This window comes from Denticeps clupeoides, chromosome 7 (assembly GCF_900700375.1).
Source record: "Denticeps clupeoides chromosome 7, fDenClu1.1, whole genome shotgun sequence".
Lineage (NCBI taxonomy): Eukaryota > Metazoa > Chordata > Actinopteri > Clupeiformes > Denticipitidae > Denticeps > Denticeps clupeoides.
The window spans coordinates 10554233-10577593 of record NC_041713.1 but is presented as its reverse complement, the minus strand read 5'-3'; the positions used below and the strand labels follow the sequence as shown (position 1 = coordinate 10577593).

The 23361-nt window shown below is 42.3% G+C and overlaps 1 protein-coding gene across 1 annotated transcript in view; it reads right to left on the bottom strand.

The window, feature by feature from the left end:
* The window catches only part of fam171a2a (family with sequence similarity 171 member A2a), a 38525-nt gene that overhangs the window by 6624 nt on the left and 8540 nt on the right, over window positions 1-23361 (bottom strand). Inside the window, exons 2-5 of the mRNA XM_028987891.1 lie at window positions 20192-20419; window positions 10625-10717; window positions 3055-3213; window positions 1496-1675 (exon numbers count right to left, since the gene is read on the bottom strand). Coding sequence (XP_028843724.1) covers window positions 1496-1675; window positions 3055-3213; window positions 10625-10717; window positions 20192-20419 — 660 coding nt within the window. The remainder of the gene's footprint in view (window positions 1-1495; window positions 1676-3054; window positions 3214-10624; window positions 10718-20191; window positions 20420-23361) is intronic.

The following is a 23361-nucleotide window of genomic DNA, read 5'->3' as shown; positions in this document are numbered from 1 at the left end:
CAACCTTTTGTTGATGTATATTTCTGTCACCCAATTTTCAATGAATTACAATTTGCTGAACTCAACAAAACCAGTCCAGGCAGTGTCCCTCTATATATCCAAACAAGACCACAACACCGGCCACAGCAGAGAGGGTAGCCAGGGAGACAGTTTATTTGGGGTCTGCCTCTAACAGCTGCTTTATGCATGTTGCCCCCCTTCAATACTCCACCATTCACGAAAACAAAACCTGTTCCTTACATGGGGGACATCCAGATTCCACTGTAAATGCTGTCATCGCTGGTTAATAGTCAATCGAGCAGCCAAGTTAAAACATGCTTACAAATAAATTATTCAGATAAATGTCTTGAGACCAAATGTTCTGCCAAATCCTTCAAAGTGTCCTTAGCTCAATGATTTACCAAACTGCATGACCCTAAACTTAATATTTAAAATGTCAGTGTCCATAAAACAGGTCTTTCAGTGTACAGAATGTACCAAATGTGTAAAATAGAGCTAAGAGAGAGGGACAGTGTTTAATTAATATTATCATAATTATTTTGTAACGCTCCTCCAAGTCTGTACAAAGAGTTGTGTAGGACTATGAAAGCAGCCACGGCGCTGAATCATAATGTGTGCTTTTTCAGGGAGGCAATGCCAGGCATTTAAATGAGACGTGAATGCTCCGTGTGGCCTCAGAGGAACAATGGCCGCTGTGGGGAAGTCCAGTTCCATTTAGAGTGCATGAAGCCCTTCCTGATATATTAGCAGCAGGCTTTTCCTTTCTTCTTTGCTGTCTTTTCTGTCTGTGGTGTAATTGTCAGAGGGCAGAGACCACAAATTAAGAAAAAATAAATAAGTAACCTTCTCAGTGATAGTGTTTTTACTCCGTCCTTTGCTTCCCAACTCTTCCTCCCTGTCTCTAGCTCTCTTTCTTTCTCTCTGTGTGTGACATTACACATCCCCCCTCCTTCCATCTCACTGCCAAGCCATGCACTGAGTTGTGTAACAGCCCTTTCAGCTGAGGAAGCAGCCATGCAGACCTGGCAAATTAAACCTAACGTCTAGGCAGCAGTGTGCCGGAATCACGGCTACCGCGCTGCCACACTCGCTCCAGCCAGTGCCACGTATATTCCTTTAAAGGCTTATACTGGGATTTACTATTCTTGGTCAGGTTTAATATCTGCTTTTATTTCCAGCTCGCACCACAGAGACGTGGAACTAGTGCATGGCAGTAGTGATGGCATATTTTCAATCCCATAATCAGTTGCCATCATTAATCTCTGCATTTAATGCTACAATAACTTTAACTATCAGTGAGAACCAGTCATGTATTGAAAGTTCCAATGAAGAATCATTCCAGATGAATTGAAAAGGCAATTAAAAGCAAACAGCAAACCTTCTTATTATGATCTTTCATGCAGGAATGTCCTTCTCTAATTATTAATATTATAATGGAGTAATGAGATGAGGAAATGCTAATAAATCTTAGCCATCGATTATGGCTCTACCTTACCCGTCCTGTCCTCATAACGCCACACGGGGACGCTAGTGGCCATCTTGAGGGGTGAGTCAGGGGGTAGGGGAATGGAGATGTGGATGGGGTCAGACACGGGGACGGTGGTGCCGTTATGCGTTGAGAGAAGAGCGCAGACTGCTGCTACTGCCATCAGCTCCACCCAAGTGCTGTTGGGGCCTAGAAGTGAAAATGAGATCTTTGTTATTTCTTTGTAACACATGGTTTATTCTGATTAAATAACATGAATATAAGATGGGGCAGAGTCTAAAAGATTTGAGCAAAAAAAATTATAAACAAATACATGTATACATATGTAAAAACAATGAAGACCATGTGGTGTGGGAGAAGAGAATAGAGTGTGTAGAAAAAAACTCTTTCTCCCTCCACACAAAGACACTGTATTCAACCACTCCAATTTGATGTTACCTGGCAGAAAGAGGCATGGCTCAATAGAGGTTAAAAATGAACAGTTTCTAATTTATTAACACCGGTAAATCATTATTGTAGTTACATGTGAATATTGAATGTAAAAAGGTACCAAGGTTACAGAGAAAATAAAAATGAGAAGAAAGAGTAAAGAGGGAGAAGAGAAAGAGAGGGGGAGAGAAGGGCTCAGAAGCCTTCCGGCTTCCGATGGAAAACCCCCTGAGCAAGAAGCTCAGAGGTCCCTTTTTCCACATGTGAGCAGACTTTTATACCCCTGGCCTACAGGAAGTTGTCACTGGCCTACAGGAAGTTGTCACTGACCAATCAGAACCTGTTGTTTCTGATGTCACGCCCCCGGTGCCTCCCATTTGGGGAAGACAAAGAGGGTGGGCGGTCCTGACGGCTGATACTTCACACGTAACCGTCAGACAAAAGGCATGTAAAACAGAGGTGTCGAATCTTCACGCACAACCATCGACACAGGAATGTCACACTTCCCCCTGCAGACATCTGTTACGCAAGGCAAAAGCAGGCTCCCGTGATGTCCATTCTTACACATACAATATACATACAAATATGGCTTGTTCATTAGTAAGTCCTATTGAGTATATCATGCTTCAAAAAGGAAACATTCATCAATTTTGTTTGAAACATTTCACATATAAGATACTAAAGCAGAGAGAATGAAGAAAGCATTATGAGGATGACCAAAGGGAAAAGGCATATATTCACTTTAAACCAGCAAGGTAATAGAATAATAGAGTGGTAGAAGTCTAGTAACACACTCGCCTATGAACCAGAAGACCCAAGTTCAAATCCCACCTACTACCATTGAGTCCCTGAACAAGGCACTTAACCCTAAAATTGCTCCAGGGGGGACTGTCACTGTAACTACTGATTGTAAGTTGCTCTGGATAAGGGCGTCTGATAAATGCTATAAATGTAAATGAATAATTAAAAAGCTATAATAATTCTAGAAATTTAAGTTGACTTCTCTTTCTTGTGAAATATACTGTAGTGTGGCACTTTTCATGATGATGCCAAAAGTGAAACTGAATTCAATTGATTGTACCCCAAAGCATATTCACTTCTCCCAGGATTCAACCTTAATTCGAACCGCTCTCTCTCACCTGTAGAATTGTTCTCCAGGCCCAGTGGGTAAGGGAAACCTCCGATCTCGTACTGGCTCCTGGACGAGGTGAGCATGGCAGAAAGGGCCAGGTCGGATTCGTTGAGCCCCAGTCGGAAGCCCTTTCTCTGGATCTGTACCCATGGTTGGTTCTTTGCACCTGGGTCCCACACACAGAAAGACAGAAAATTTGCTACAAATGATGCCTATCAATTAATGAGTCAATATCCTGTGATTAATCTCTTGGTTGATCTAAAATACACACACACACACACACACACACACACACACACACACACATATATATATAGATAGATAGATAGATAGATAGATATAGACAGTATATGTATATATACACACACATATGTTCAAAATGTGTTAAAATTAGCTTTTAAACCATTATAAAATGTCAACATATATGATAGACACAATTGATTAGCTGCCACCAACTGTAATAATAATTTATATGTAGTGTGTAACACCCCCACACATGACGACACATGTCGACACCAGTCTTCACACTTTTAGGAATATTCCAGAAAAGATGGAATATTTTCCACACATCCCATATCCGTACAGACTCACTCTAGCACTGGTGTATGAAAGATAAATGAAGTGAGAGACATTTTAATGGAAAAAGATCAGTCCCTTAGCGATCTGTCCTTTTTGGGGGGGATAATCCTTTTTTTTTTCCACTTGCCCTGCTTACAGAGGGCATGGGCCTAAAAATACCCTGCACCCCTTCTCTGCATACGCTGTCTCTTCAGATTAGCACTTTGCTGGTTTGAGAATGATTGCTCCAGACAGGCCAGGTTTTCTGTGTAGGCACAGAGCCTACTGTACCATCCTGCTCAGATTCACACTTCACTCAGTGTAGCTAACCATTCATCCATCCATCCATCCATTACTTCCCCCCATTGTCCCATATGACATTTCTCCTGATGCCTCGGTGCTCAGCTCAATTGATTTCTCAAGATGTCACTGTGTCCACAGCAGCCATAATCTATCACACACCAATCAATCGTTCGCAGTCAATACATTGCATTTCTGACATGAACTGTTTAATTATTTATGAACTGACTACCCCAAACAGCAGTCAGCCAAATTGTCAGAGCTGCATGAGTGATTAACATTATATCAAACTTTGGAATGTTTGACAACTTTTCAATTGGAGAAGGCAAAATACATCATATTGTAATATGACAGTGCATATGGTCACCAAATATAATCTCTCACACAAAAATAATTACAAAGAAATTACAACAACATGCAGCATGAATAAAATTATGATTTTTTTTTTTTGCTTTTATATAGGTCTAAGTGGTCTTCTAATACTGTATCTGTTTGTAGCTTTAAATGCTAATGAGAAGGAGAGGGGCGAGACAAGGAGGAGAGTGGCCTATAGAAGTCATCAACACCATTCACCAAACAGGAAGTTGTGTCTGTGTTTTTCCAGAAAAAATCTAATTAACCCATTGTTTCTTCAGAGTCTCGCGTTTGTGCTCATTTTTGAAGCCATGGCGATCAGTGTAGATAATGTTTTAGGGGAGGGGTGGGAAAAAGCATGAAACGGGAGGTAACCTTTCCCCTTATGACAACATAGGGGAGAAATTCCAGATCCGCCTGTCTAAGCAAAAGCCCTCTTCAAACCTACCACCATTTCTAGCCACTGCAGGACCATAGACAGGCTATGGACAGGCTTGTAATAATGTTAAATAATTAAATAGTAATAAGTGAAAATTTCATGATAGGGGACCTTTAAATCCCCTCACACCAGGACTGAAAAGATGCACAACAGCTTCTTTAGGACCTGACATCCACCTGACTTGGAGTAACTGGTGGGACATCAGATGCCCCAAAACACTCTTCAATTCCTTGAGATTGGGGAGGAATTGTGCCAATTCTGGGTTGATCCCCTGTAAAGCCAGAATGCTGGAGTAGGAAGTCAGAGCAGTTGCTGGGTCTGATCTAAAGCTGTTGTGGCAGCTCCACTTGCTTGGTTTTACACTGTGAATGCCAAAACAACAGCATCGCACGTCACAGAAAATGTTAGTGTCTGGGAGCAACGCGGAGACGTGGTAATATGACTCCCATAAATGGCCACTGCCATCCCTCGCACCGGGGTTTCTAGTTTCTCCTCACGTTCTTGTTCCATGACAGGGTCTGTTGCTATGGTTCAATTAGGAACCAAGTTAGCATTATTTTTTGTTCATGCCATTGGATATGGATGCACAGGATACATTTGTGAAAAAAAAAAAAAAAAAAAGATTCTCTTAAAAGATTTAGGTTATTTGAAGAAGCCCTGAATGTCTAACTTGCTATTCTCTGTGTCTTGTTCCTGCTTCGTGCTTCTCCTGCTTCCTGTGATCTGCCGGTACCCTTTTGAGGGTCTGGCCCACTGGTTCTGGACTCAGCCCAGAGCCTGAGAGACGTGATTTGGGTCAGGGATGCAGAGAACAGGAGGCTCATTGGTACTGGATCTGACCTGTTGGGTTTGCCATCTTCCCATGGGCACCTCTGAACAGTGGGTGCCTGTTGGTAGATCCAGTTCTGGTGCCAGGACACAGACAAGCAGAAGGACTGAAGGGCTACAAAGAACCCCAAAACTGGAAGTTCAGTATTGGAATAGAAACACCAACAGGACCTGCATTTACAGAAACGTCCAAGGAAAGGTTCTTTGTATGTATCTAGAACTTTGCAAAGGGTTTTTGTTTTCCCCAAGAGAGTAAAGCAATCACCCAGGACTCGGCACCTCCTCCCAGCCAAAATAGCACTCTCAGGTCAAACAATCAATCAGTCACATGGATCCATGGCATTGAAGCAGACAGCCATTAACGGCTGCGACAGAATGTTTCACATTGTTTAATTCATGCAACTTGAGGGTGCATCCTCCAAATAAGAAGCAAAGCCCAAAAGGCCTCATGAGACTACAGCTGAGCCACTTATAAAACAGGATGAGACCAGGGTGGGTCAGGGTTCAATGGAAGTGTGCCATCTGTCAATATGACAAAGGAAAGAGGGCAAAAAAGATAATGGGTCTGTCTGACTGTCTGGCAGAATTAAAGGTAGGACAAGGAGAAGGGACTAAAAAATAGAAAAATAAGTTATATTCTGAAAATACTTTAAAATGGAACTGATGAATGAATAAAAACAAATAATAAATAAATACAATGTTATTTGCCATGTGTAGAATGGTAAAACAAAGCAATTTTCCTTTTCTAAAAATATATAAATAATATCAATTACGTTTAAAACATATTCCCATAAAATCAAATGCATAGTGTGTACTGAATTTGTCTTATCTAATCATTCAATAATGACATATAATGTTGACTTTGTTAAATCTTGTGTTAGAGACCTCCTCTGTGTGATTTTAGTCTGGGCTTCTGCACTAATCCGGAAATGAACTGGCCTGGCTCGGCTTCAGAGGAGCCCCACGCTCATTTCTTCATTCCAGCGGAGGGAGGCCAGGTGGTCCGCCTCACAGACAGTTTGTAGGGGATGAACAGAAAAGGCCATATGGAGGTGTGGGGTGAGGAAGGGGTGCAGGGAAGGGGTTTAGGCTGGGAACAAAGAAGCAGTTGGGATGGGTATAGTATGGGTAAGGGCTGAGAGGAAAAAAAGGCCTTAAACACTCCGTAAACTCCGTAAGTAATATGATATCCACAACCATATCCATAAAGATTAACAATAGACCATATACTCCCAATGCCACATTTTTGTTGTCAATGTCTAATGCCATACCTGAGGTCTCTTTCTGAAAGGAGAGTGGAGAATAAAGGTGCGGGATGAGGAGGAGAGCAGCCTATAGAAGTGAGCGTATATTCGTGGAAATTATGTCACCAACACCATTCACTAACCACAATATTTGCCGCAGACGGAAGGTTCGCTGCATTCTTCCAGAAAAAAAATTTATCCACCCGCTGGTTGTTCAGAGGCTCGTGTGACAGAATAAAAAAAAAATTTGGTGCTCATTTTTACATCTAGTCACAGAGCAACTGCAATGCTTCGCCCATTTGGCAGCCATGACGGTCAGTGGAGATAATGTTTTAGGGGAGGGGTGTGAAATTCTCTGGACAGAAAAAGCATGACGACAAAAGGGGACAAATTCCAGATCCGACCATCTGAGTTGCCACTCTCTCAACGGTGAAGCAGAATGGTCAAATCACTCTTTACACCTATCACCATAGACATGCTAGGGAAACCTGTATTAATCTTAAATAATCTCACAAAGGGACATTTTTGATACGGGACCTTTAATATATATGAATCATCTCTAAAAACCTCTTCCAGGTTACCTTTCTGACTACTGCTGATTTGTATATTTACTGACACATATGCACACACACACACACACACACACACACACACACACACACACACAAACACAAACACAGTGTCTGCCTACACACACTCTTAAGTATTCACCACTTCAGCCAATGTCATCCTCATGGCTGCCTCTTCACGAGCCTCTCTCTACTGTGGTTGCCATGGTGATGAGCTGTGTTGCTCACATGCCCCCTCCCAGACATTCCCCTTGCAGAACGTCTCACTTGTTTACTGCCACTTCTTGAGCTATCAGCTTGTGAGCTAAAGCCTTGTTCTGAGGCATGGATGACTCTCTTTTTTTTTAAAGCAGATGCACTATTTCCAATCTTGTACTGGTAGAAGGCATAGCAATCACTCCTATATATTATAATTATACAACGGATGCTGTGATGGTTAATCAGTGAGAGAGAGCGAGGTCTATGGTTGTAATCTCTTATCCAAAAGCTCATCACAGCTTTTTGTGCCATCAAGCCAGGCGAACAACAACAGACTCATCAGCCTCCAAGTAGTGAGTAATATGGAGGCCGTTACGTAATGAGAACTCCCTTTATCAGAGAGGAGAGTTGAGGACAGAAAGGCAAACTGCTGGAGGGGGAAACACGGCTTCCTTTAACCGAGAACAGTCACAGCTAATGAACCGGGGACGAGTTGGCCTTCTGCAGTGATGCAAGGCCTTGCGGCGAGATCACTAAGAAGGATAAGGGAAGAATAAAGCTGTGTCAGGAAAGAAGGAATGAGGGGAGGGAGGGGGAATGGTGTGTGGGAATAAGGGTGTGAGGAAGGCTGATAAGAAGTTAGAAAAACACGAAGTGTATAAGAAAGAGAGAAAGAGAAATCTTGCTGTGATTAATTCAATTTAATATTTTGTTTGCTCACGGGTGCGTATCGCGTCAATACTTGATGTTGAGCTTGTCTGATTTGCTCATGCCAACACATCCTTTTGCGCTGGGTGATTTGCATAAATGGCTCAGGCTTGATTTGATTGGCCTGCGCTTAAAAAGTTTATTAATAGCTTATATAAGCAAGATTCTGCTTCAAGCAGCACAATACGATTGACCCACAATTCCACTCTGTGGCACACAATATCGCGCCCTTCAAAGTGAATACAAGCATCTCCATTGACGGATTCAGTGCTTATGTGCGAGCGTAGAATTACAGCCTGAGCCTCTTTTCCATATTTGTTTCTAAAATCGTTTTTAATTTAATTCTCTTTAATTATGGCAAGATTAAGATTTGAACCCACTATGGTTGCTATAATGCAGAGGCAGAAAACAGAATTTTATTCATTTTCATGAATGTATTTTTGCGTCTATGGCATTGGTTTGTACAGGTCCAAATCAAAAAGACAGATGAAACTGATTTTTACTGCTCACCGGGGTAATTTGGGGGTTATTGTTTTCAATAAACTGCTTCTATTGCCCTTGCTGACATTTTGTGACCACTCAGCATTTCTTGCCAAGCCACAGTGCTATAAAACAAACTCCTATATACCCTCCAGCCATCTCCTTTCTCGTGGGGGGCACAGAGGGCCTACTCAGTACTGTCCTGACTATTGAAGCCCTTTATCACAAAAAAGACCACTCAGCTGTACACCTTCACTCCCACATATACAATACAGACCATAATATCCCTTATTAAGCCCACAGCAAAAGCTATATCATTAGACTGAGCCGCCAGGCAGGGTGGGCTGTACATCTTTTTTATTTCAGGATAGAAAAAAAAGGCAAGACACAAAGCCTAGTAAAGTATAGGGAACATTAACTGCATCTTTACCTGCCGGTTCAGTGTCATTAACCCCCGTCCTCTTACCAACATCAGCCCATGGTTGATACGAAATGTGAGAGTTCATTTTAAATCTGCATGAGGAACATTTGTGAAATCAAAACGCCATGCAAATTTTTTTGCCTCTTGGTCTGAGAGACAGATGCACAGGTGAGTGGCTGACTGGGGGGTGGGGAGCTTTTCCTCTGGGCTCCCAACAGGCTGATGTCAGACTGCGGTCATGCTGGTTATGCTACTGTGAGTTTGTCATTAAACTCAGTGAATCAGAGCTGTGAGATCAAGGCAATGCTTTACCTCTGTGACAAAAGCTGAATGCCAAGGGCTCCACAGCAAAGCTGGTGACTAAAGCAATATGTGAAAAGCCTATACAATGTGCTGACATTCATGAGAATTCATGCATATATGTAAAAAATGAAATGTCATTTTCAACAAAACAGTGACATTTGAAAATGGTTTCCTATAATATGGAAAACAATACCAAACCATCCACGAGCAAATATTATGAGCAAGATTGTCGAACATAATGGAAAAATCACAAAAGTGTGTTGCCTTCAATTAACATCAGTGTAGGACACCACAAGGGCACCACAAGGACAGAGGCTGTGCTATGGCTATCACTGGATCCGTGGCGATGTCACTCTGCACAACTGAAAGCAAAACACAGATGCACGTGAACATAAGACTTCAACGAGAAGAAACTGAAAATAAACGGGAATGTGCCCCTCCCCCCAAAAAGGCAGACCGCCAGAAAAAGGACACCATCAGCACTGCAGCAGGTTATATAATAATACAACAGCATATACAAAAAGACTACTACTAAGCTCAAGTCGCCATCAAAGATCACAAGCCAAGTCCGTTCAGTACCTGGTGGCCAGTAGTGGTCAGCAGGGTATCGTGATAAGACGAATGACGAATATTTATCAACTGTATATAAGTATCAGCCAGTCTGGTCCCTGTTGACTGCCATGTACCAATACATTGGCCCTACACACATGTGCTGCACACATGTGCTGCAGCACGAAAGAACATTTGTCCTGTCCTATATTGGCCTACAATTTCACAATCAATGCATCTCTGGATCATCTTCAGAAGGTCACCCATTAAGATGACACAGATCCACAGCACACGCAACCAAAATGCGACTTAAGCAGAGGAAGAGCAATGTCCCAGTCAGTGCATCAACTTCAATCCTATTAAATACCTGTTGACAGACCTATAGAGAGCTGTACAAGACAGAAACACATCTGAGGTAATAAAGCCATGGCAAGATTCGCTTCTGGACAGCACATCGCTCACTGAGATTTTAATCTATCTTGTTGTTCTCCTTCATCTCTTCTTAGTGCTGACTCAGGGCATAATGAAAGGCAACTGCTTTCCCTCAGCAAAACGTGGTGAGTGTGTCGGGTGAAAGGATAAGTCACGGCACTCTAGTGGCAGATGGCGCAGAAAAGGTGACTCACCTGGAGATCCTAGCAGCAGCTGAACCACATCATCATAGAGGATAAGCGTCGCCGGCTTCTGGGGAAGGAGATAGAGGCTGACTGACGCGTACACTAAACAAGACAGAAAGAAAGAGAGAGAGAGAGAGAGCTTGAGAATTATATGATTATTGCATGCTTATTGCATAATACACCTCCTGAGTGGATAAATAAAATGAGCACATTAGCAGATAAACTGAGCTTTGTGTGAATGAACCAGCAGTCTGACGATAGACACAGGTTTGGTTTTACATGCCATACCACATACCTAGAGTAGAAAATATGCGGTATACAGTATTTAAATGTTGAAACTACAGTAACTGAATGGCAATTAAAATAAATAAAAAATATATCATAAATCGTAAATACATAATCTGGATTCACTATCAACAAGATGCTCTATAAAAATGTACATAATGACTGTGAACTAAGGAACCTGTTCCAAAGCCTTTTCTGTTTCCATCACAGCCACAACCTTTTCAAGTTATTCATGGTGGACAGGTGAGCACACACACTGTTGCAAAAGAGGGCTGCATGGTGTTTGCCACGTACGGCAAGGTTTTGTTGACATTTCAGTCGTAACCTAAGAAGGAGTGGCACCGTAGCACACATTGTGATTCAGGCATCAGCGTCAGACTTGCTTCACCATTGGCGTCAGCTCAGCAGCAACATCGGCTCAGTATCAGCGCTCGTACGGACCAGTTTAAGTGGGCTTTAAGCAACTCGGCTCAGAATGCTGCGAGAAACACAGCTTCCATCTGTCCACATTAAAGGTGCTACTGATTAAGAAAAAAAAAGAAAAGAAAAAGTGGATCCCACTGTCCGTGCATGTATAACAAGGGTGGTTGTAGCCTAGTGGGTAACACACTCGCCTATGAACCAGAAGACCCAGGTTCAAATCCCACTTACTACCATTGTGTTCCTGAGCAAGACACTTAACCCTGAGTGTTCCCAGGGGGACTGTCCCTGTACCTAGTGATTGTAAGTCCCTCTGGATAAGTTCGTCTGATAAATGCTGTGAATAACAAAACATTTTACAACAAGCAGCAAGAAGGATGATGTATCTAATATTAGATACCTGTAAGCACAATTATATAAATAACATACTGAGCGGGCCTAATTCTAGACAGCATCTACTGACAATAATGCAGTAATTTTTCCTCCACAACCCTGAATGCCATTTTTCAATATCGTTCTAACTGGTTAGTAATTAAATGAGAGGCTTCAGAACACTGGAGGAGGACATAAACTGTGTCTGTTCTGAATTAATCAAAGGGAAAAGCATTTTGTTTTTAATACCTCTACGTAAAAGAAAAGAACAAAACGGAACAGCTTTTAGCAAGCATGCTCCGTGCTCCAATGTCGTATCATTAGCACTGTTAAAATAAAGCCTGTAAAATGTTTTCACCACCTCTGACCTTCATGTCCATCAGATTACTGCTGCTGGATGCAGGTAAACTCTTGTAAACTTTCCAGGCCATTCAGACAAACATTCCTCAAATGCACAAACACTATGTTGCCAACTTAAATAATTGGTCGGGTGTAGCAATGGAGCCGACATCTAGACTAGATAAAGTTTCAACACACAATGTCCCACTGACCCCTGACACGGTGGCGCGGAGAGGATCTTTTTAGCATTCCATATTCTTCTCTGTGGGGACATTGGGAATGGGTTTGTTGGGCAAGGCCCGTTACACCCACAAACATTATTGTCACAATGGGCCAAAAGCCGCCGTCTGGCCTCCAACTACTACAGACAAATGAAGATGAAAGGGTGAAAGAACAGAGGAGTGAGAGACAACAAAGGGATGAAATGGCAAACAGAAAAAAAGACAAAGAGGGATATGGAGAGAGGTGGTGATGCTGGGTGAAGCAGAGGGAACGAGGTGTTACATTTCTGAAAGCAAAAAGCTCTACGTGATGGCTAGAGACAAGGAGAAAAACAATAAAAAAATGGCTCATGATTCAACTTGCGTGACATTCTCCCGCCATTTATAAAAGTGCTGAGAGGAATACAAAGCCTCTGGGACGGTCTCTTTCCCAGCAATCACTCTTCCTTCAAAGGACAAATAAAACCCAGCGAGTTCAGGGGAAATGGAAACCCTTTATTTGAACATTATTTGTTTCACTGTCACTCGGTGGGGAAAACAAAACGGGACAGATCGACTTGATAAAAAGAAGCAGAAAGAAGCGGATTCTCACTTCATTATCACAGTCGTCATGGTGATGCTTGCTGCTGCTAATCTCTGTTAACTCTTCACACATTTACCTTAAAAAACTACATTTGGAAAGCTGTAAAAAGACCAAAAATTTTTCAGATCTTATGGCTGGTTGCTACAAGTACCTTGAGTTCATCAGAGGCTCAGGTCTTTTGGAGTACAGGGGCCACTCCTAAAGACTTTTTATGACTCTGTAGTGGCATTAGCCATCTTTTACGGTGTGGTCTGCTGGGACAGCAGCATCTCCACTGGGGACAGAAAGAGGCTGAACAGGCTGATCCGTGGGGGCCAGCTTTGTTCTAGGATGCCCTCTGGACCCAGTGGTGACAGGAGAATGGTGGCTAGGCCGTCATCCCTGTTGGACAACATCTCCTACCCCATGCAGGAAACTCTGACAGCACTGAGCAGCTCTTTCTGTGGCAGGCTGCTGCACCCACGATGTGGGAAGGAGAGGTTCAGAAGGTCTTTTATTCCAACCTCTGTCACAAAGACCTCACAGTTGACCACACACACACAGACAAACAAACACACACTTCAAATTAGTGCTGCATGATTAATATAATCGCAATCGTAATCGCGATTTCAGTCTGCGCGATTACATGAACGCAAAAAGCTGCGATTTAAATGATTAGTACATGGATTGGATAGGCAACATATCACTCATTCTCTCAAAGTTTGCGAGCTGACTGAAGTCTCACTTCTTTGGTCACCTGACTTTCGGTTCGGTTCAATGGAGACCTCAGATTTGTGACTCGCATAGACATATGGGTAGACGCCGCATGACGAGCTGCATCGTACGTCAACGTCGCCGCCATATTGCAATAGGCAAATGCCCCACTCTTGTGCTGCTTGGGGCTGTACAAACCGCTGTACGATCCAAACCAGATCCCGCGGGGTTACATAGGTAAGGCTGGACAATTGTTTTAAATATATTTGGCCATTATAAAATCCTGTTTTATAAGTCTTAACCTTAGCTAAGCTAGGCTAAGCTAGCGAAGCTATGCATTCCTGTGTTTGTCAGCCTCCAAACAATGTTTTGGCTAAACGTAGGCATTAACTATTTAGACTGTTCTTAGCTGTTTAGTTAACTTTTCTCAAACTTTGAAGGTTTCCTAAAGAAATTCACCTCAGTTTACAAATATTAACCTTAGCTAAGCTAGCAAAGCTATGCATCCCTGTGTTCAAGTCAGCCTCCAAAAAACTTTTTGGTTAAACGTAAGAAGTATAATACCGGATTTTATAATGACCAAATATAATCAAAACAGTTGTTTAGCCTTACCAGGGTTTGTCGTTCGACAGTAATGTAAAGAGTTTTTTGTGATTATTTAATTTTGTAGAATATTGTATGAAAGCACTGGGCATTTCAAGTTGTTATAAGTAGTTTGTATGTTTCACTTTGAAATTAAACATTTCACTATTAGTAATTTGTATGCGACTTTTCATTGATATACAAGCAGGTGTCCTTTATCATATCACAATCGCATATCGCAATATTGATCTCAATAATCGCAATATGTCTTTTTCCCCAAATCGTGCAGCCCTACTTCAAATACATCACGGTAATTAACAACTGTACAGGTGCACCCTTTGCACTTTACCCATTTTACACATTAATTTCCCCATTGCACATGTTTATATCTCAATTGTACATTTGTAAAAATATGAATTTTTTTGCTGATATTTACCTCTGGTTTTGCTGCTATTACTTCTGTTTCTATCCACTTTCTGCCGTAACAAATGCAATTTCCCAATTATGTGGGACTAATAAAGGTTGATCTTATCTTATGTAGGTAGACCAGGAAAGTGTAAAATGAAACTGAATAAGTTTCCCTTTGCACATATCCAACTGGTGCCAACAGGAATGCAAGGCTCTGGTGATTAGCTGAGTAACATGACACTTATCCATGACCCCAGTGGGCACATGGAAGCAGTCTGCAGTCGGTGTTGTGTATAGATGTCCGGCGGCCATCTTGTTCAACGCCCGTTCATCATTGGTTTAACCTCGTCACCTTGACCTCGCTACACATCAACCGCCTCTCGGTTTTGCCCTTGCTTGGTTTTGCCCTTGCCAGTCTCACGTTTGGCAACCCCATGGTACCAACTGATCACCTGCCCCATGACTTCAAGTACACCACAGTAACCACAAACTCTGTTATCTTCCTGTGTGCTCCTTCCACCGCCACCGAGCGCCCCCCTGAACTGTACATCTTATATACATAATCGATGCATCACGATGAAGACATGGGCGAGTCTGATGTACAACAAGTAGAAACTAGGTAGGTTCGTGTTTGGTCTGTCCCTTCGAAACACACACACAAACCAAGAATGGAGGAAAAGGTAAAAGGTAATATTATCAGTCTCTGAGTGTCCAGAGATCTACAACTTGACATTATCATCTTACTGGGATTTTAGGAAACCATGCATATTTTTTTCATGCTGCGCTCGGCAGCAAGTTCCAATGAGCAGAAAAAAGTTCGCAGTTGAGTCTGTGGTCACCTGACACCACAGACATCTGAACCAGGCTTTTTTTTGTAGTTTGTGGCATCAAGTGAGCGTGTGTCACGTCTGCGAGCTGATGGGGGAATGAAGCACAGAGGCGGGGCATACTGAGAAGGAAAACAGCACGAGGGCCAAAACTGGGGAAAAACTAAGGAACAATCAGAAACAAATCTGCAGGCGTGTGGCGATTGCCAGAAATAGAAAACAGACATAAGGTAAGTAACAGGGTCCACATAAAATGTTGCAGCTGCCCAACAAGTCCTTATAACAGGGCACCAGCCCTGTACCTAATTACACCCAAACCTGTTTTTGGCTGGAGCCCCGCCGTCACGCAGACCAGTGCCAGCTCTGTTTCCAGCAGCACCCAATCGTGACAGTGTGGACTGAATGGGGAAAGTTTTTCTGCTTGTTGTAGCAAATCAAAGTGTCCACACGGGTAAATGAGACTCTTTGTTGAGACTCTTGTATTTGAAAACATCATTTTATGGGATGCATCGATAATCGAGGCATTGAGAATCATAATCTAATCAAATCATAAGATCAGACCTCTACTAAATGCTGAGTATAAAGCAGTATAAGCAGGGGTGCACATAATATTTTTAGTGAGCTACTCAGGTGAGTACCAGGAAATGGTGTTTGGTACTCACCCCATACATAGCGTGGTCTTAATAAGTGCAGTCTTCCTCACTGTCCTCCTCAGTATTGCTCCCACTGACCTCTGCTTCAGCTTCCTGCATGGTAGATGATGAACATGCTGCAGATGCACCTGCCTGTCCTTGGTTGAGCCTCCGATTAACGGTCTCCATCCACAGGTCAACAGCTGGCTTTGGGTCAAATGTCTCTGTGGTCTGCTTTGACAGGTGAATGTGCAACAGGGCTGAGAGATGAGCGTGTGACAGACGAGATCTGTACTTGGTTTTTATCAAGTTGAGATGTGAGAATCCCCTCTCACAAGCTGCACTGCTTAAAGGCAGTGTAAGAGACAGCTTAACCACCTTGTTGATGTTGGAGTAAGCATCTGGGTTACTTGTATTCACTATTTGGACCAAGTCATACACAGAAGAGGCTCCCAGGCGTTTTCCTGCCTGCTTTAAGCGCATCCATTCTGTCACAGTGGTGTCTTTGTCAAGATGCAAGATGGCCTCATATTTCTTGAGAATGCTGCAAACAGTTATGTTTCCAAAAATGTGGAGGTCTTGCTTTTCCTGAGGCCATGTTGAAGGATCAAATACTAAGAAATGATCACATGACTTGAGGGAGTCATATCTGATTTCAAACTCTTCAATTAACCCCCTGAGTAAGTTTGTCTTGTCTCTGTCAGCATCAGCATTAGAAACAGTGTGTGCTCTGTAGTGGCCCTCACTATCAAGCAGAAGGGTGAACTGTCCAATGGCCACCATGAGTTCATCCTTACATTCTCCAATAATCAGCTTTTCCTTCTGAAACCTAATGGATGTGGTCTGTAAAATGTTGCCAATGTCAAGCATGTTTGACAGAAAGCATTGAAAACGCTCTGTACAGATATGCTGCAAGTCACTGTTATCACTCGTAGCCAGTTGCATTTTAATGGCTGGCAATAGTCTTGATATTTTTAACAGTGTTTCATGCCTCCATGCAGACCACCTGATATTATGAAACTTACCCAGCTTCACAAAGGGGATCCCATTTTCTTCACACAGCTTCTTCAGGGCAGCTATTTTTTTTGCTCCACCTTTTTGCAAATAAAACTGCAGCAGCTTGACCACGGAGCAATTAAATGTCTCACAGTAAGGAACGTTGCGATCAGCTGATTTTAAGCAATTCTCCAGTGTGTGTGCCGTGCACAGAATGTGCACAAGGGATTCTCTAACTGCAGCAAGTTGCCGGAGTTTTGGCACAACGCCGTTGTACATACCGACGTTGACAGCAGCCCCGTCTGTGCACACAGCGACCAACTTTGTTGCCCAGTCATTCAAGCCTGCGTTCTGGAAAAGTCTCACAAGTCCGTCTGTTATGGCCTGCGCGGTTCGATCAGTACCCAGTTCAATCAGTCCAAGAAAGTCCGACGTAAATTCTCCGTTGCTGGACACAGACACAATGTAAACGATTTCCTGCTCAGTTTTTGTGATGTCCTCAGATCCATCAAAAAGCAGCCCCCAAAATTCGGCAGACTGCAATTTGGCTCGTAACTCCCCGCTGATGGTGTGAGCGATGCTCTGCACGATTCGTGTGCCCCCTTCACGTGAATGATATGCAACTCCGACATTTACTCCTAGCCGCTTCAGTAAAGGAATATCCTCAGAATATGAAGACATGGGACGTGCGTGTTTAGCTTTATGGAAAGCGAGGAGAAAAATATTAGACAGAGCTTGCTGCTGTTCTTCATTTAGCTTGTCTCGCCATCTATTAAGCGGGCGACTGGACATTTCTTCTCGGCTAGCTTGTTTATTAGCAATGACTTGCGCCACATTCACATGCTCCTTGCTCTTTTCATGTTTCTCAAATAAAGGATGGTTAAAATTCTTTGAGCCCCTGTAAAACGCACCTGATTTGTCTGCTATATGTGGATGCGAGCGGCAAATCTTGCACCACATTTCAGTGCGCTCACTGTTAGCTTCCAGCCACTGCACATCTTGGAGCCACTTTTCCGAAAAAAATCTTTTCTTCGGCTCTGGCTCCGGTTGGCGTTTCTTAGCTGGTGGCGAAACGCCAAAGAAGCTGCTTAATGTCTGTTGTTTTTTGGACATTTAGTTGGTGACAAGCAACGTGTAAGATTAAATGAGATAGTGGTGTTGAAAACGTGATGGTCAAGTACGCAAAGGCGCGTGGTGACACAATTGTCACTACGCATTCCTAATTTTTGTCGCGCATGCGTAACTGCGTACCAGTTATGTGCACCCCTGAGTATAAGTGTATTTTCCAGTATATCCACTTTATCCTTTATTCTACTTGCACTAACTATGCCTAAAACTGTCAATTCTGTCACAATTACAAAAAAATGAAAAACACCAAATGCATTTCTGCTACTAGGCTGACACAAAAACCCACAAAAATATACAAAAATAGACTGACTTGATTTAATAACAGATAAAATGTTTCTATGGTTATTCAAATATCTGTCAGACAAATAGCTGATTCTTCTGACATAGTTGTACTGCTTTAGATGCATTGCCATGCTGACTTAACACAGTAAAGCAAGGTAAATAAGAGCCGAGTGATGACTGAAGAGTTCTTATCTCTACAAGCCAATCACAACAAAGTCCAATTTAACTGTGGTAATGTTGTTGCACTGCATGGGAAGTGAATGGGAGTCAAAATGGACAAGAGTGTCAACTGGATTAACAAAACGTCTCATAAATATAACTTACTCTTGATATCTGTCAACTCACAAATTAGAAGGAATTGCCAAAAAAGCACTTAAACTTTGGTGTCATTGAACCAGGAAAGCAGTGACAGCCATGCCCACACTATAGGAATGGGAAAGAGCTGGGTAGATCACCACTAATGAATGGTTTTAGAGTTACAAGCGTTTTTAAAAGCCCTGGGGTCTCGGAGAAGCTATCGAGCATGAGGGAATGCACGGCCGAATCAGCAGCTGTTCCCTGGAACAAAACAGGCTCAAAATAGTGTTGCGTGTTTCTGCGTTGGCGCCAGAACACAGAATCAAAGCCAGAGGTTCACTGAGAAGTGACCATGACCTCAGCCATCACAAGGAAAAGAGCAAATCCACAGATCCATAGATGATCAGGCCAAAATATCTGTGCAATTGCAATTTTCTTTCCTAATTTGATCGGACAGGCAGAGCATCCAGGGAGCTCGGCGTCCGTGTAATCCTCTCACCAGACCGCACGAATGGACCAGTGTCGTGCTGGAGATGCTATCGATCCATCATGCCAGGTTGCATAACAAGCAGCTGATGGGCTGGGCAGTGGCATTTGTCTGGGGCTCCATTTGTTTTCCTGCTTCTAAATGTGGGGATGCCCCCCCCCCAGAAAAAAAAGCAGCTAAGTGGCATCTAGCTGTTTACGCCAGAGTTAGCGCTACAGCTAAATTAGTGACAGGGTACAAATGTAGTACCAAAGATTTAAGGAATGGGTAATACCACACAGAAACCTCATATAACATCATAACTTAGGTCTGTGCCCATATCGCACATACTTTTATGGGACATCTTCATGTGACCTCCCCATGACCTGTGTAATCCATAATAAAACTTTTTAGCTGAGCCGAGCCTAGAAGAGGGAAGGATGGGCCACATGTCAATCACCAACTTTTAAAAGCTTCAGTGATCTTGAACTTAGGGTCAAGTTCCTGTTCGTGGATTAAGCCTTATCCTAGACGATAGGTCTAAGATTAATCCATGAGCGACGTTTTGAGTGGGTGTATGAGAGCAAGAGGACAAGGGCGAGGACCTTTACAGCTGTCTCTTAGCTGTTGACAGGTTCCTTGCAGGGTTAATGGTTTCTGCTCCACATTTGCTGCACAGAAACTATAAATACTACAATTCATCCCAAGATCTGATTGGATAAGGCAAGCTGACAAAACACATGTGCTGTTGTATTATGGTGAAATAATCAAGTGTGACAGGTTCTGATATCTCATGATAAGTTGTTGCTTAAACAGAATAAAACACAGGAACCTGTAGCATTTAAAGTGTTGTAGGTGAGCAGTAAGAAATATTTTACCCAAAAAGTACAAACATCTGGAATAATATATTTATTGTTATTATTATTTAGATTTATTAGAACTATTTGTGTGTGGTTTGTTTGAACTGAAAAAAACAAAGTAAATCCAAATCAGATATTTTAAGTCGGAATATTCAATAGTGTAAAAAACACCCCAAAATACTTACAGGGGATTCGGCTGGCATGCCAGGGTGCAGAATTTGTGACGAAGCCTCTTTTGGACGCGCTCACGATGACCCAGGTGCCGGGGCGGTACAGGAATGTGACAGTCACCACCCCATCGTTGCCTGCCCTGCTGGCTGCCAGGACAGACTGGTTCCCAAACACCTGCACGTCAGCGTCGGCCAGAGGAGAGAGGTCGCTGTTGTCAAAGAGTTGAACCTTAACCAAAACCTCTGTGGAAGAAGACACCACATAAATTCAACACTGTAGTGCAATATATATGTTTCCATTCAAGAAAGTAGGACAGAACCAGTCAGAAACATGTCAAATCACAGAATTAATTGTGATTGGATATTAGCTATATGAATATATGGCCCTTCATTGTTCATAGACTAGGTTTTCCAAACCTAAAAATGTCAAATTAGCTCATTAAATTACAAAATTAGTTCATTACATTTTGATAATTTCGATGATACAAATTGTGTGTGTGTCCTAAGGGACTTTTAATTAATGTGAAACTCATAGTATCACATATCACATGAAAGACTATAGTCATGTTTTGTTTGGCTCCTTCCAGCCTGTATGGTTCCCACCCCTCAAAAACATCATAATGTCTGCCTACAATGTGGAAAACTCAACAAAAATAAATGGATTTCCCCATTCTGACCTGAAGAGCCATGACACCTGGTTCAAAACAGTGTTTAGAACAGTTCGGCCATCGGATTCACTGGTTGGTATAAAAACCTGGCAAAAGTGTTTACAGGAGTGACCTGATTCCACAGCTCAGGGTGCCTGCTGCTTTCCAAAGCCGTGACCTGGTTTAACCTATTAAAGCCTAGCCTATCCATGATTTAACAATATCCTTAACAATAACGCCACTTAGTCAAGCGTTTGTTCTCTTTACACTTAATTTCTTTAGGGAAAGTAATTAACAACTTACTGTATCAGTGTTACTGTAGTATTACAGTGTTGCTGTAATATTCTGTAAGCCAGCTAAATAAATGGATAAGTACATGCCGATCATGCTGTGTCCCAATAAAAGCACTGAATGTTCCATTCATGCTCCATTTGCCCGATTCAAATTCACATGCTCCAGTGTCCTCCAGAACCCCCCCTTCTAAATGGGTCAATTGATGCAGGTTGTCATAGTTACCAGGAGGTGTCACCAAGCAAACTGTGGAAAAATGGGTCCAGTTCTTTGGCAAGGAGGGTGAGCAGGAGGGTGAGAAGGGGTTCACAGTATGATGCATTCCACGGTGCTCCAAAAAAATAAATAAAATAAAAAATAATCTCCACCATCACACATTCCAGAGGTCTGATATAATCGTCTATTCTCCTACATAACAAGTCAAACCCACCACCATCGCTGCAGGTGAACACTGCATGAGATCATGTGGTTAAAGCTCAGAGACGTTCAACATACACCTTCTGACACCAATTTCTGTTTGAACCCTGTTCTTTAAATTAGAAACCTGAAACATGGGATTTCAGGGCACCAGCAAATGTGCTGCCGTTTCAAAGCGGTCCGGGGCATTTTGGGACACTGTGGCACTTTGTGTCATGGCTTGAATGACAGCAGAATAATAGATCCTCTTAATGATGGTGTGAGAAATGCCAACGGCTGAGCCACTAAATGCTTAAAAATGTTACAACAAAGGGCGCCAAAAGCACAAAAAGGGTCAAGCATAGGCACCCCGAGCATACAGGTAGAAGATGGGATTCAAGCTTTATTTGTAGAGTAATAAACAGATAGACAATAAAAAGATAGACAGCAATACAAGTTAGATGGGCACAAAATGCTAAAACATTTATCCATCAATCATTATTTATAAGCGCTGCAAAAATTAATTTCATAATTGATGCAGACTTGGACTATTCTCTATGTTGTGTACAGTGTGCTTTTTACAATGTACATTGACACAAAGGGCCTTACATTGGAGCAGTGCTCAAGGCCTCTAATGAACAAGTCAAAATTGACAGTTTGCCACAGAAGGGAGGAAACATTGAGAGGAACCAGGATAAAAAAAAATTAACCCATCCTCCTGTGGTAAGCACTGGATTACCCTGGGTTGTTCGTTTTAGGTGAGATAATGCTGGCACAGAGAGATTATTGCAGTCCAGTGAGGTACGAATGAGGTATTATGATACATTTCAGACAACCAGCAGATGACTTATAAGGGCCAGGAGGTGAGGACTAAACTAAATCCATGTATGTCAACAATTTCATGCAAATATATTTAAATTAACTACATAAACACGAGTAACATGAAAAAAATGAAGAAAATCCAAAAATATACAAGTAAGGCCTATGATGACATTTTCCCTTTCTATTTCTTTTAATTTGATTATACTGTTATTTTTATTTAATTTAATAATAATAAAAACAATACTTTTGTTTTGTTAATTTTAATATTTTTTATTAGTTTTTTTCATACTGAAAATACGAGAAAAATGGAAAAAGGGGGTACAAAATCAAAGTACATTTTTGAAGCAGAAGATTTCTGTCTGTCTGTGCCCTCGAACCACTCCCCTGAAGGATGCACGCCACAATAGAAGCTCCACAGCAGGGTGCCCCTGGATGATCTGTCAGTCTGACCAACAATACCCAGTCTACATGGTTTTTACAGCCAGCGCTTCCTGTATACGAGTTCACTTCCATGCAATTGTTTTCGGTGACCCACCTCCGTGCCTCACAAAACACACAGTTCAATTGGTTTTGTATCGTATCACTCACTTAATGTGTACTACATGTTATTTAGCTGATGATAATAATAATAACTCTCACAACCAAGCAGCCAAGAGCAGGACATTGGGAATCTTGTGGAACCCTCGGGTCCACCAGTCGGAGAGACATTTTGGGCCTATTCACAACCGGGAGCATAATCTTTTTTTATCAGTGTGGTCTGGATCCTATGTTCTGATTAGTGCTGAAGCCTACACAGGACACCTTAACAGCAACTCTGCAATGGAATGACACACCAACAGCTGAGCGGACACTTAGAATGAGAGAAAAAGACCCCCTTGAGCTTCTCGGACCTCAGGGTGGGGAAGTCATCACCCCGAGGGGGATAGAGTTTAAAAAATGGAGACCTTGGAGTCAATATAGTCTGAGTTTAGACTAATGTAGTCCTACCTCTCCAATTTGTATCATATTTTGTCTGTCTGCCCAGTGTGT